This window comes from Patella vulgata, chromosome 1 (assembly GCF_932274485.2).
Source record: "Patella vulgata chromosome 1, xgPatVulg1.2, whole genome shotgun sequence".
NCBI lineage: Eukaryota > Metazoa > Mollusca > Gastropoda > Patellidae > Patella > Patella vulgata.
In genome coordinates, this window is record NC_065879.2 from 40530016 (window position 1) to 40545462 (window position 15447).

The window sequence follows — 15447 nt, forward strand, 5'->3', positions numbered from 1 at the left end:
TGTCAATTTATTATTCACTTATTCTTAATTTATTTGTCTTTGGAAATGGTCATTTTGTTCTTTTATAGAATACTTAAATTGTAAGAAATATATTGTTTAGAAAGCAAAACCCAGTAATTATTTCAATATCATTTCGTATTATTTTTTATCTAAAATTTGTTATCTTCACAAACACGTGGTGTTGTTTACATTTTTGAGGGAAAGATAATATAAACTCTTCAATTTTAATACAAAATGCCAAGTTTTCGGTAAGTTTAGTTCAACCATCAAGGCATCTTTGATATAACTTTACAGATGGGCTATGTCTAAGTGATTACTGTTTAAAGGAGCTAAATCGCTAATATTTGAGACCTACAAATTGACACAAAATAAAAAAAATGGGTAGCAAACTCTTGAAACTGATTTCTACATTCAATCGTTTCCCTTTTTACTCTAATTTCAAACCAGTTATGTTCGGCAAAATACGCCAGAAGTCTCAATCGAATAGCAATCTCTAGCATCTGGTTATTCCAGTCTACACCGATAGTATTTATTGCGCATGCTCTCCAGATCACCGTTTGACATGACTTATGGAATATGTCGGCCTAGTACGTTGACCCGGCTACTTTAAGTTTGACTTCCACTACTAACCCAAAGTAGCCGGATCAACGTACTGTGCAAGTATGTCTAACCTCGTTCTTTCGTTTCGCTTATTACAAATTGCGCTGAAACGCATTATGGTACACGATTCGTGTACCAATCATAAAATGTTTATTTTGTCTTAAATATTGGATATCAGCCTGGTAAGATCACAACACCAATGTCGATTAAAATTGACAAATTATTTGTGTTTTCATTGCCGAAGGTTTTGGATGATATTGAGTTAGAGACTTAGCTACTTTAAATTTTACACAAAATCCAACAAAATTGACAATTTTGTGATAGTATAATTTTTAAATTAAATGCAAAAACAGTAAATCTTTAAATGTAATTTGTAAATAGCATGTATTTTTTGAGCAATTGCTTTGAAACCTGGCAGAATTAAACAATCGCTCAAATATTAGAATTTCAAACCCATTTACATTTTTAGAATTGGACTTATACTTTTTTTTAATAATAAATTTTTTTTTATTAAAAATACATTATGCAAGAGCTAAATCTGCCTATTGCAAGTCTTTATTTATAATTTAGGCTTCAGGGCCCTGTTTCTCGAAATCTAAACTAAAGATAAAATCAAAATTTTAGTAGATACTTCAATTTTGATTGGCTAAGCACTAAAATCAATCTAATATTATCCAATCAAATTACTAAAATTTGGAGTTTATCTTAGTTAAAATTTCGTGAAACAGTCCCCAGATGTTATAAAAATTAATAATTAGACCTTTATTTACAAGACAAGCTCAAAATCAACTCTATAGACCCACAGATGGCTTGGATACAGTTTGGATTTAAGCAGTCGTTCATTTAAAATTAAATCAATAAATGGCAGACCAAGCTAACGTCACTACCGGAAACTGGTGATGAAAGGCCTGCCTAGCGAGGCTACCATAGCCATTGAGCATGTTACTTGATAATCAAGAATATGTGGGTGGAGTTATCGTCTGTCAATCAAACGATCGCAAATTCTCATAGAAGGTGCAGACACAAGTGATGCCTATTTCTAGTCCAAACTTCCAACAGTGACGATTCCGTTCAGAACAAAGTAATTTGACTGAAATTTTCAACATTTTCTTTTTTTATCATCTATCTTTGAATTATTATAGCAAGAATGGATAACTCTTTATAAAACTCTTAACTAATGTATCTCTAATTTTGTTTTTCCAGTCCGAAATCATAATCTGGTCCAATAAGTGGTAATTTGATTCCAGTGCAATGTAAAAAAATTATTTTTCAATGAATTATCATGAGACTTGGTAGAGAAACTGTTTGTGTACTCCTAAGTAAATTCACAACCATTCAGATGAAAAATAAGACTCCCTTTTTGCAGGAAAAGTAGTTATCAATGAAGAGGGTTAGGCTTAAAGATACCATCCCGTGTACAAACTGGGTAATTTGATGATATATTTGGACTAAAAACATATTCAAACTAATTAATTGATCATAATTTTGCTTCAAATCCTTCTCAAAACATTGTAATTGCCAAGGAATACCCCTGGTATAAAAAATCAATGAAAAAAGTCATGTTTGTGTCACGTGACTTACATATGTACCTCTCTCGGTACCTAGCAACAGATGCGAAGCCGGAGGAGAATTCATTGCACATACGATGTTTTCTTTAATCGCTGACTAAATAAATTCTAGGATTATCCACTGCCCAATTTTTTTTCTGTGGTTTTTAACTCAGAAAGTGTTGCACCATCAATTTTATCATCATATACATCAAGCGCTCACTAACCCTGGGAGATTAGGCAAACTTTACGTGCTACCTTCGACGTTACTCGAGCAGACATCACTAATCGTCGGGTTGTCGGTTAGGAAAACCCTTACTTATTTGCCCTGTATGCACTCCATGGGTGTTTTTCATGGAATCCAATATTTTTCTAGTAAGATTGGATGTTTCTACTTTCCATATATACCAAAATTGCCATACTTTTATTGGAAATAAACACCCGATAAATACTTTTCTGGGAAAATATCTTTAAATTTGACAATTGTTTGTTATTTCTCCTTTAAAACATTTGCTCCCATCACACAAATACTAAAATATGCATTTCAAGCAGGGGGAGAAAGAAAGATATATGGAGAAAGAGAAAGAAGGGTGTTGAGAGAGGGTTGTAGATTGTTTTGGACATGGTGTGTGTTAATGTAATTTCAAAGATGTGAGGATTGAAGAAAAACAATACTGGGCTCTACGCTGTATAGACAAATCCTCACTTATGACATCATTTACGTGGGCATACTCAATTTTTTCAGCAAAAATGCGTGTATGTAGAGCAGGCCTTACGCATTAAGATCCTGAATGATTTTCCCTTGACACAGACAAGATCATTTTGGGACTAACATACACTACCATTTTAATTCAATAATTTGCTTGTTAGTAAGGGTCTTTAGCAGTGGGGATGCCGCAGAGATAACCCACGACTGACATGAGGTTGGGCAGTTGACGCTACTCCTTGGAAACTGAATCTTAACACATAATAATACTTTTAATCTGATTTATTTAAAAGTTTTAAACATGTACATTTATGGAACATGAAATTGTACAAAAATAAAATTTGTTCCTAATGCAACTGACTTGTTATACCAGTACCTGGAAATGATATAAAACAGTAAAATTACAAGGTTTTTAAGGTTTCATGTAAGGAAATATTTAATCAATTCAATTTAATTCTAAATAAATAAATAAATAAAACAAATAGATATTGCTTATTTATTTAAAATAATAAAAATATATGGAATTATATAATAATATTTGGAAGGTTTCAAACATTCTAATGTGGTTGTATATTGTCGTCGCCCCCGTCCGGCGTCCACAAGCAATTGTGGAAGCTCTAGAGGCTAAAGTTAATATCCGATTGACTTTAAATTTATACACAGTGTTTAAGGTTATGAGATGAAGAAGCCTATTGATTTGTTAATATTCGATTGACTTTAAATTTATACACAGTGTTTAAGGTCATGAGATAAAGAAGCCTATTGATTTTCAGCGATTTCCGATAATTACTGCCAGAGTTATGGCCCTTGATCACTTTTAAAAATCTTGTGGATGCTCTAGAGGCTAAAGTTTTTGACTTTAAATTTATACTTAGTGTTTAAGGTCATGAGACGAAAAAGTCTATTCATTTTCAGTGATTTTCGATAATTACTGCCAGAGTTATGGCCCTTGATCACTTAAAAAAATCTTGTAAATGCTCTAGAGGGTAAAGTTAATATCTGATTGACTTTAAATTTATACACAGTGTTTGAGGTCATGAGACAAAGAATTATATTGATTTTCAAGAATTTCCAATAATTACTGCCAAAGTTATGGCCCTTGATCACTTTGAAAAATCTTGTGACGCTCAAGAGGCTAAAGTTATCATCCGATTGACTTCAGATTGATACACAGAATTTAAGGTCTTGAAACAAACAAGTATATTGATTTTCAATGAATTTTGATAACTTGAAATTAACAGCTAAATCCATGATATTAAATGTTTCGTATATTAACGTTAGCATGGGGCAGAACTTTATAAAAAACAAACAAATTCTAATGGACTTAATAAGTTGTTACTCTTAATCAGATTTTAATGTATGATAAATGTTTCATTACCGAAAAAAGTAAAAATATTGTTAATTTTTATCTGTAAATACTCTGCAGGTTGTAATATTTAACAGATTTTGTTCAAATTCAGCATATCAATCATTTTTATAATGGGGTGATACCAATTTATATTGTTCCATATCCACCCGCCAGGGGCAGAGCCACACCCAATTTTTGTATTTATCGTCTACAGATTGCAATTCAGAATGGATCATTTTGGAACTTTGCATATATATTCCTTATGCCGTAAGGACAGCAACTGTTTATTTTGTTGCATTCCCCGACCTTCTGGGGCGGTGTCACACCCAGTTTTTTATTAATATTTAGTCTGTAAATTTGGCAAAACAAACCCAACGACTAGTCTTCTTTGCCTCCTGTCATATTACACCCATTGTAGCCATTTCGTATTTCATTCTCTTCATTTTAAAAAGTTCCAGCAGAAAGGATTCTAATCCAGTGTAAATCCGACATGTAAGATGACATCAAGAGTTCATTGTGGTTTGGATAAGTTAATTAATGTCTAATTAATAGTTTATATAACATTTCAGGCCTAAAAAAAAGACCTGCAATTGGCAGATTTAGCTCTTGCATAATGTATGTTTAATATAAAACCGGAAGTTATACTTCATGACAGAACTTTTTTATATTAATTGTTAGTAGACATCAGGGTCATCATACATACAAAGGTCAAGGGCCATTGAAAGGTCACCATCTATTAGGTGAAATGACGAACAAAATTCAAAGTGAAACTGGAAGTAAACAAAATCGAAATTCAAAAATCGGCTCCCTAAGAATTGTTGCCATTTGGAGTAGGTTCAATACAAAAAATAATTTTCGAAAATCCTAATTAAAATGGTGGCTGAATATGTTTTTTGTAAAATCCAATATATGGCGGCCAAGCAGTTCAAAATGGAAGATAATATCTGGGCCTAACACCACCATATGTCATTTTTGGTCTATTTTTAAAATGGAGAGAACTATTCATGTTCAGGAAAAATCGGAAGGCCTCGTTTATTATCGTAACACCAGTATTAATGACTAGCTTGTAATTATATTTCCGATTCCTTGCCTCAGAGTGAAGTAATTTGACTGAAATTTTCAAAATATTCTCTTTTAATTATCGATTGTTTAACTTATAGCGAGAACTGTCAACGCTTTATCTAATCTTACCTAATGCTGTTTTAGTTGTTTTGTATTTTTCAGATGCCAGGTTTGCGAAGAAAACATTGCCAAATACACATGTCCTCGGTGCAAACGTAAAACATGTAGTTTGGTCTGTGTAAAGAAACATAAATATGAAAACAAATGTGATGGGGTCAGAGACAAAACTGCTCATGTTGCAGTTAAAGATTTCACTGATAGAGATTTATTAAGTGGTAAGTAAGTCCAACATCTATGTTCATATGCATAAAATATATTTATGAGTAGCATTCAACCACACAAGCAACCATTTAATCACTACATGATTTTCTGAATTTTGAAAAAAGCTTATAGAAATAAATTGGGTTGATTCATTGAATGGTTAATGTAAATTCCATACAATTGTTAGCATAATATCAGTCTACCTACACGTGTTACAGAAGTTGCATACAAAGATGGGTGACAGAAACGTCTAGCAATGTGGCATATGCCCCCATAGATCCAATAGAAAAAAAGCAGGTTACGAGCGATGGCATCTGGATATTACTGATATATTATGTTGGTATGAGTTCCATACTAAATCCATATGAAATAATCCCCAGCAACAAACTAGACCAAACTTTGTAGATAAACCTTTAATTTATGACAGTCATGTCTAATTTGCTTATGGGCATTATTTTATGTCTTACACATAAAACTTCCTGTGTTCAGATTACAGATTTTTGGAAGATACATCAAGGAAAACAAACAGTATTACTAGAGATGTTATTAGACTAGAAAAAGAAAAACCAAGAATGGTGAGCATACATGAAATTTGTCTTGTAATTTGAGCTTTTTTGGGGGAATAATTAGATAAGCAATTATTGCATTATGCTAGAGCTAAATCCGCCTATTGCAGGTTTTTGTTAGGCCTGAAATGTTATCTAAATTATTAATTACAAAAATAAAAATGGTTGGAGTGCCCAAGTTTAGATTTGTCGTTGATTCCATGAAATGGTTAGGTTTTAGAACGTTAAATACTGTGTGATTCAACATGGCGCCCGAGGTGTTTAATATGAAATAGGTACGAAATAGTACCAAATGGTTTATTGGTATGAGACTGTAATGCCTTGGAAATCGGAAGTTGGAGGCGACTAATATGTGTCTCTCTATTGGTGGACCGATGTGAGATTGTTCGTTGTGTTAACTGGACGAGTCGGCCTATTCACCTTCGGTTATATGTCAATGTCAAATAAGCAGATTCTTATCGACACAATCGGCTCTGGCCCGGTTTGATCCTATGTACACCTCGTAGCTGAGAGAAAAAGAAGAGTTTTCTAGCCGCGTGATTATCTTCCGTCAAAATGGTGGTTGATTCCGAGGCAAGAGAAGAAATCACGACTGGCCGATTTAGTCAACAAAATTTGCCATAATGAGATCGTAAGCAGAAAGTGAGATAATATAAGAGATAAGGTGGCTATGAAGACCTGGTTATCCCGAATGTCAGTGACTAGTTTCGTTCGTATTGAACTCTTCAGACTGATTGGACTCACGTGTTGGGCGTTTTTATTTATACTATTCCGAAACCCCGGTGGGGTTACTAATTGGCGGGGTTACCAGGGTTGGCCCCTTGGCGGGGTTTGCGAATTTGTTACCGGGGTCGGTAGCTCGCTTACCGGGGTTGTACAGAGGTTTGACAAATTGGCAGGGTGCCGAATTTGTTACCGGGGTCGCTAGCTCGCTTACCAGGGTTGTACTGATCGTTTAGATTGAAGTGCTAGTGTCCATAATTTGCTAACTAGGGTGCCTTGGGTTGGTTTGTAACATTGTTACTTGTCATAACAATGAAGGGATAGTATATAGACAAGGGTGTTGATGTAACACCCGTGAGAGGGGTATAAGGCTAAATATGAATCCAAAGTTGGAACACTCAGGGGTAGAGCATTGTGATACAAAAATAAAAATGGCTGGAGTGCCCAAGTTTAGATTTGTCGTTGATTCCATGAAATGGTTAGGTCAAATTCGCAAACCCCGCCAAGGGGCCAACCCCGGTAACCATAGAAACCCCACTGGGGTTTCAGAATAGTATAAATAAAAACGTCCAACACGTGAGTCCAATCAGTCTGAAGAGTTCAATACGAACGAAACTAGTCACTGACATTCGGGATAACCAGGTCTTCATAGCCACCTTATCTCTTATATTAAATTATTAATTAGACATTAGTTAACTTACAAAGACTGTAATCAACTCTCAATGCCATCGGACGCCTGCGATACTTAGTGGATTTAAATACCTTTTGTGGTGGATGAAATAACCGTAAAAATGTATAATCGAGTAATTATGATCGAGGCTAGCCTGTAATTGAATCGCTAATATCTAGGCCCAGAATGAAGTAATGGGAGTGAAATTTTCAGCATATTCTCTTTTCATTATCTATTTTTTAACTTTTATAGTGAGAATTGTGAGCTCTTTATCTAATTTTACCTAATGCCACTTTAAGTAAATTCTGTCTGTCAGTTTAAACTTGAGGTTTCAAGGTGTTGAGTTAATGTTGTTAAATGTCAATCTGTGTTTGATTTAAGAAAATTGTTTAAAATGACATGAATCAATCAATCATGTTTTTTTATCAGTCCCAAGAAATGAGAAGCAAAACATTACTAGAATGTAGCTTTTGTTATGAAATCAAATCTGAAGAGGTATGATGTTCTAAAACTTGTTTAAAATAATATATTCATATGTTTAAAAAGTACAATATTTTACTTATAGCTGAACCAGTTAATACGTGAAGCTAAGAATAGAGGAATTGATTTAAAAGTTTTACCATACCCTATGACCAGACGGAAGACAAATACCACAAGATATTTTCGTCAGTAAGTAACTTATTTATGTTTGCAATCTTGCATTTAATGCTCATTTTAAAGCGCTGCACATCAGATTTGAAATAAATAAACTTGCAGAATTGTTCTGTTTCTAATTTAAAAAAAAGAGAGCCTGTTGAAATTCAGGGTGATATTGTGTCTGCCACTGCAGCTACTATTCCATTGATTTACATCCCAACATAATGTAAAACTCTTGCCTTCCTTTTCAATGCGTCTTGTGGATATATTTTGTGATCTATGAATGCTATGTTTTAAGTATATTTCATAACTTACCATGTTTGCTTCGTAATATTTGTAGTATTATATTATTTACTATTATTTTAGGGAAAAAATAATATTTTGGCGTGTTGATTTAGTGTTTCCACAAGCAAGTGTAAAATATACAGAAAAAAGGTATAAAATTTCGTATTTATAGACTTTGAATGTGAATGCTGTTAGAATTGATGGTACTATTGTGGATGCCTCAGCCAACTTTACACTGAATTGATAAATTAGTATATTTAAATTATTTATATTTTATATGACAACTAGAAAATCGAGTTATATTATAAAATTAGAAAATCAAGTTATATTAATTTATGCAAGATAAAGTCCCACGTGGCTAAGTAAAGTCTTGTTTTGTAATCCAAGAGCTATGACATTGATATATACATCATATAATTAATTCTACTGTAATAAAAAAAACAGGGTAAATACACATACATAACACCTTATAATATACATTGTTTAATTGTATTAATTACCAAGACCAATATACATGGTCTTCTGTGTATATTCCCCCAAGAACTCACAGTTAATGTACATGTATGTATAGCACACCCTGTGGCTATTCCTATATTATAACCCATATTTTAGAATACACAATAATAAAGAAGAAGTGCAACTTGGTTTAATTCTAAAAGAGCTCTTTGGACACAGTACCTCAAACAGCGTGCCTTTACCTACAGGCATGGGGGTGACATTTCACTAATGAACAAATGATTTAGTTGACAAAACCTTACACATTTCTGAAGTTTCAGTTTGTAGAACGTATCAATTACAACTGAATCAATAGAAATAAAATAAAGTCCAAGTTGGAGCATTATAAGAATACACTGACAGACATCTTTTTGACTAACGGTTCGTTCTGTTAATTCTTAATCTGCCACTAGCCTTCTTGATGGTCTTTAATTTTGATAATTGATTATAAGCCCCATATTGAATCATTAATAGGGCTAGGCTAGGGACAGTTGATCACATGGTCTGTCTCAATGCAGAGGATCAAATAATGGTTAAACCAGTAGGTTTATGTTAATATCATCAAAGGACATTTTATTGTTTTTGATATTTAGATGTGAAAATAAACTAATTTTTATACGCCCACATGAAAATGTGGAATTATATTGCCGTCGCCCCCGTCCGTCCGTTGTCCACAATTTCTTGTGAATGTCCACAATTTCGACAAAAGTTATCATCCGATCTTTGTGAAATTTATATGCATTATTAAAATTAGTGAAACGATGAAGCCTAACGAATATCATCAATTTCCGTTTATTACATCTAGAGTTATGACCCTTGTTTCACTTTATTGAACTTTGCGAATGCTCTAATACCAAAAGTTATCATCCGATCTTTGTGAAATTTATATGCATTATTTAAATTAGTGAAACGAAGAATCCTATTGAATTTCAGTTTATAGAACCTTGTGACTCCTCAAACGACAAAAATTATAATCTGATCTGCCCCAGTTACCTACAAAAGAATAAATATGCGACAACCCTTTTCTCGACCAGCTGCTGTGGGCGTATGTTTTGTTGCCTGGCAACCTATCTTCTATATTAACAGGACTGATGAAAACACAAGTCTTGATGAAATATTAAAGAATTATATATCCCCAACAGAATCTGATCCAGTTATAAGACAAAAGTTAAAACAATATGTTCAGACAATGAGTGACGAAATCAAGATATTTTTATTAGTAGAAAATAGACCCAGTAATGATAAAAGGTATATTAAACTGCTCTTCGCTGTGTGGACATCTTTATTTGATTGCTCTCTTAAATCACTATAGATTCATAATATGTCCGAAACATTTTCATAGATTAATGAATTATCTGCTAGGAAGAAGAAATATGTTATTGCTCCAATCTGATTAAAATACAGATCTATATTTCGTTTCGTTTTTTTATACTTTCGATGGCCTACACTACATGAAGATCTGACAAGTTACAGCTTTAGGTCACGTCAGGGGTCAAAAGACAGACTTATGACCCTATGACGTCAGACATTTGATTAACCAATCGGCCTAAACCTCGCCGTAACAGACAGTTTCATTGGCTTATCCCTGACACCATTCAGAACACGAGTTAAATAACAACTCTTCCACATCCAAGTGTAGTAAAGACAAGTAAAACGAAATTTTGAACTATAAAAACGAAACGAAATAGGATCTGTGTTTTAACCAGATTGGTTATTGCTCATTCACATTTATTGCTTTTGTAGGTATTTTGGACTGGATAGCTCAAAGACACTAAAGCAGAATTTAACAGAAAAAACAGTTTTAGAAAATCCTGTATTAACCATTGTTCTTAAAAAGAACTGGTCTGAATATACTTTATTATCTGAAGGTAAATATGTTTATGTAGTATTATGTACTATTGCCTATTGGTAATATGTATGGTTTAATGGTTGAGGATGAGACATTAAGTAATATATTAATATTGCACGAGATCATTAAACAACTTAAAATACAGACACTATCATACACGTGCATTTCAATGAAATGGTCATGGGAGTCCAATATTTCATCTAGTATAATAATGTACAATTGGCACGTAACCTGTACCATTATTTGAAATTATGGTACGCCGACATCAAAGGATGACGCCACGTCTGTATTTTAAAAAGCTTTATTGGTGATAGGTGATCAGTGACTTCCTGGTTGCATGCTTGATCCTCACTTGGCCGTGTCAAATCCTTGTAGCCTCTGACAAGACACTTTTATCTCTGTATTCCATCTTTCCTTGTATGTTGCAAAAATTTGACTGTTGTGGTGCAATTTAATGACCTCTTAAGGGAGGTAAGATATTACTATGTCTTCTCATTTGACATAGTCTTCATGGGGTTAAAAATTACAGGGGTGGTTGGGTGGTCTGAAGACGGGAACTTAGGATCATGTCTGTCATTGCAATAGGTGGTGTGGTTTCGATCCCAAGCTTGTACGTGATAAGGAGTAGGATAGCCTGCCCAGCCTTATGGGTTTTCTGCCATCTCTAAAGACCAGTACGAGCAAGCGAATTATTGAAATAAAATTGTACCATGTCAGTCCTGAAATGGCCTAGTTTGTGTCGAGTGGACTTTAAACCATTTCTCTCTCAAAGTTACATCTAGACTATCATAATGGCCATATTGCTAAGTAAATGCCTTGAATACATGATTGTCTGTAGAGATATAGGTGTTTCAGTCATTCATGTATACAGTTCCACCAAGCAGATTAAACTCATAAGATTATACTTCATGAGGTGTTCTGCACATTTGTCAAGCCCTAATGACATCTATTAAACTTACTTTATATAAAATTTACTTGCTTAATTTCTTATATTTCGATCTTTATGCAAATGAGTTTAATTATATACCTTTGTAGAGGAAGAATTAGAAGTGAAAGAAAAGCTCAAATTAGAAATAGCTAAACCAGTAGTTAATAACAAACACAATAGATCACAACAAAATTTGAGATCCAGTAATATCAGACGAAGACATCGTCCCAGGAACAGGACTACAAACCATAATGTAACCCCATGAAATTTCAAAAGTATGACATCTGTACATAAACTAATTTTTGTTATAAACAATTGTGTTTTATTTCTTTTGTGTTTAATGGATGTTAAACCCCTATTTTGTGCTCTCCACAATCATGAATGTGATGAGACATATTTCTCTGCGCAATCAAATACATTATAGATATAACTTTTCAGACGTGGGGACCAATTGACCCCAAGGCAAATCGCCTATAACGCTGTTCGCCTGTTGACGTTGAAGCTTGTTAAGAACAACCATAATATGGTATCTGAAGATATTTTGTTCCTCACCTGTGAAGGAAGCATTCCCCATCAACATTTTAAGGACATTTAATGCGATTTTTAGACCTGTAATTTTGAAATTTACCTTCCGGAAATACGTCAGAATGCACCAAATTGAATCTAATTTACCAACCCCGACCCCCTGTTATAACGTTTAGCGCCTTTGGCACTTGCAGCGGTGGGCATAGCCCACCACAATTAGTTAAGCAATTATCCAACCTAACGGTAGACCCCCCCCCCCCCTGATGTGTGTACATCAGCAGTTCACAATTTTGAAAGTCTTAACCATGGAAGAGACCAACATGTTGGTGGCAAAGTTAAACCTTTATTTTAGTTTGTCATTAACTCTGCTGAGTGCTCAAACTTGGTGTAGGTGTTTATTAGGTGAATGCATTCACGAGTTTGAATAGGAGTATTTTCTGCTTAGACTAAGCAATTCCCCCCCCCCCACCCCCCGCCTTTCAAAGAAAGCAGGGGACTATTAAAATGGGTTCGTCTTTCTGTCTGCCGTTCGTTTGTTCGTTCGTTCATCTGTCTGTCTGTCACACTTTTTGGGACACAATAACTCTCCTTATAACTGAGCTAGAATGCTCAAACTTGGTGTAGGTGTTTATTAGGTCAATGCCTTGATGGAGTTCGAAGATGAGCATTTGCTGCTTAGGGTAAGCAATTTGATTGGTTGATGCTTTAGGATACAATAACTTTAGTCCTAATTAAGTGAGAGTGATGAAACTTGGTGTATAGTTTTATCCAGTGGCGGATTAAGCTCCACCAAGGCCTGAGGCGGCAGTTGCTGGAAGGCCTATTTAGTTTTTAAATAGGGCCTATTTAAAATGGCGTGGGCCTAATCCTTTCCAAAAGGATGCATGCTGCCACATCTAAAGAAAAGCCATACAAAGACCGCGTTGTGTCACTTGGATAATTAACTTATTCCTGTTGGAACGGCTAAGTGAAATAAAATACTATTGAAAAAAAGAGGGAAGAAATTGTGTCTTTGAAATATCGATGGAAACCTTGTGTGTGCTCGACCACAATCAAATTAGCAGAAAACAGATGTGCGGTGATACTCCAGTTGACTGAGTTAAGCGATGGGCTTCAGAAGTCCTCAAACCAGCTGCATTGAGTCTGATATAGGCCTAGCTGTAATACCTTTACTAAAGGCCAGCTGTCTGTTTTTTTTAAACTTTGGCCGCATTAAAAAATTCTTGTTAATTTTAGAATTTTTTTCTTCTATTCTATGTATATAATGGAAATATTATGCTGCCCATAATGAGGAAATGGGCTGTCAAGAGAGCCAAGTTCCTACACCGCCTCAGGGTAGTTCCCCAAATAAAAAATATGGCATAGGGTCAAAAATTCAACTTCATCATATGATCATTTTCGGAGCCCAAAGTGGATCTTGCTGCGCCTTTTAAAACTGAATTTGTACATGAAGGACATTTCTATCAGGGGCCACCTCTCAAAATATTCCAGTCTGATTAAAATACAGATCTTTATTTCGTTATGTTTTTTTTTATACTTTCGATGACCTACACTACATGAAGAGCTGACTGGTTGTTGCTATAGGTTACGTCAGAGGTCGTACGAGCGGCAAGTGAGCCTTCGGTAAGGTTTTCGTTGTTCACTCGAGTCGACACCAGACCGTTCGCGTTTTGAATCGAGTTGGTCACATGACTGACTCGAGTCGCATCACGTGACTAACCCGTTTACTCCCCGTAAAAGGGTTTGTCACGTGACAAAATGGCGTCCTATACGCAAATAAGCCTGTCTCTCGATCACATACTGACGTCGTAACTGTTTTGATGTCATGTGACTACTCGGACTACTCTGACCGTTCGGGATGTTTCACCCGGGTAAACTCGGCAATGGAGTCGACTCGAGTGATGCGAGTAAACGACGAAAACCTTACCTATGACGATAGACATTTGATTAAACAATCAGCATTAGTGTTTCTAGGGGCTTACCCACAGTTCCTTGCAAAACACGCCTAAAGTTCGCCGTAACAGACCGTTTCATTGGCTAATACCTCACACTATTCAGAACACGTCAATGATAACAACTCTTTCAGATCCTAGTGTAGTAAAGACAAGTAAAACGAAATTTTGAACTATAAAAACGAAACGAAATACGATCTGTGTTTTAATCAGATTGAAAATATTCTTAATATCAACCCCAACGTATATGGGCAACGGAAAAATCTCTTGTATCGAGTCTCCGGATGATGGATTGGCTGGAAACTGGGACCAGTTTCAAATTTTTTACAAATGTTGCCCCCTGCAAATAGAAGCTTACATTAGAAAATAAGTTTAGTAAATTATTTTATATGGTTTGTTTCTTTCACGTTACTGTTGGAACTGGTGACATTTCTCCCACTGCTACATCATCTGCAGCTACTGGTAGTGCTGCTTACATCCATCATCAATCTACTGCTACTACATCATCTGCAGCTATGGGTATTGCAACTGGACAGCATATTGTTTACAACCTTTTGGAATATTCGATTGGAGACCCAGGCAGTAGCGATAGGCAGCACATATCACCTTTCCATCTAGAATCAACGAATCAAGATCAAAAATCCCACTTCGTCAAGAAATCAGCTCCCATTCGGTTCTCAATTCAATTATTGCTATGTAATGTGCTAAAGGATTGGTCTTAATGTCCTTAGTACACTCTTTCAATCTATGAAGTCATTTCATTGCTCATATCTGGGATATACCACATTCTATATACCACGCCCCCCGAGATGAACTTAATCTGCCGACCCCCACCTTTTGCATGGTACATTCTTGAGCTTAGATTTTAAGTAGACTTCAGTTTAAGCAGAAGCACGTTATTAAAACTTAAGCATAACTTCGTTCTTCTACGCACAAGTCCCGAGCAAGGTATAATGACTTGCTTACCAAACTTAAGCCTGTTTCTGCTTCAAACAAAATGGTGACCGTAGAGTTATTCGACAGCATTTCCTACATCTTTTGATACCAAAGAGGCAATTAAAAGACAGAAAATCCTTTAGAAACATATTCTCGAGAAGAAGAATGCTATAGAAAATTTCGCTTCTACCCTGAAACCATTTTATTTATTTACCAATTAGTAAACAACACAAACACACAGGCAACTTTAAGATCAAGTGCTCGCGTTTTGTTTTTTTTTGCTTGTGGCACATTTTAT

At 35.0% G+C, this 15447-nt stretch overlaps 1 protein-coding gene across 1 annotated transcript; it reads left to right on the top strand.

The window, feature by feature from the left end:
- The first annotated feature begins 101 nt into the window (after window positions 1–101).
- Window positions 102–12061, top strand: LOC126826013 (box C/D snoRNA protein 1). Its single transcript, XM_050555542.1, has 8 exons — window positions 102–248; window positions 5426–5598; window positions 6074–6159; window positions 8109–8212; window positions 8546–8614; window positions 10046–10207; window positions 10703–10827; window positions 11844–12061. The coding sequence occupies exons 1-8, from the start codon at window positions 235–237 to the stop codon at window positions 11999–12001; spliced, it is 891 nt and encodes a 296-aa protein (XP_050411499.1). The 5' UTR covers window positions 102–234; the 3' UTR covers window positions 12002–12061.
- Window positions 12062–15447: the final 3386 nt, after the last annotated feature.

What these genes read in the sequence shown, in the direction of transcription:
- LOC126826013 (XM_050555542.1), top strand. An exon ending in AAAAAGAAAAACCAAGAATG is followed by an intron (nt 6,160 to 8,108) that starts GTGAGCATACAT and finishes TTTTACTTATAG; the next exon opens with CTGAACCAGTTAATACGTGA. An exon ending in ACCACAAGATATTTTCGTCA is followed by an intron (nt 8,213 to 8,545) that starts GTAAGTAACTTA and finishes CTATTATTTTAG; the next exon opens with GGAAAAAATAATATTTTGGC.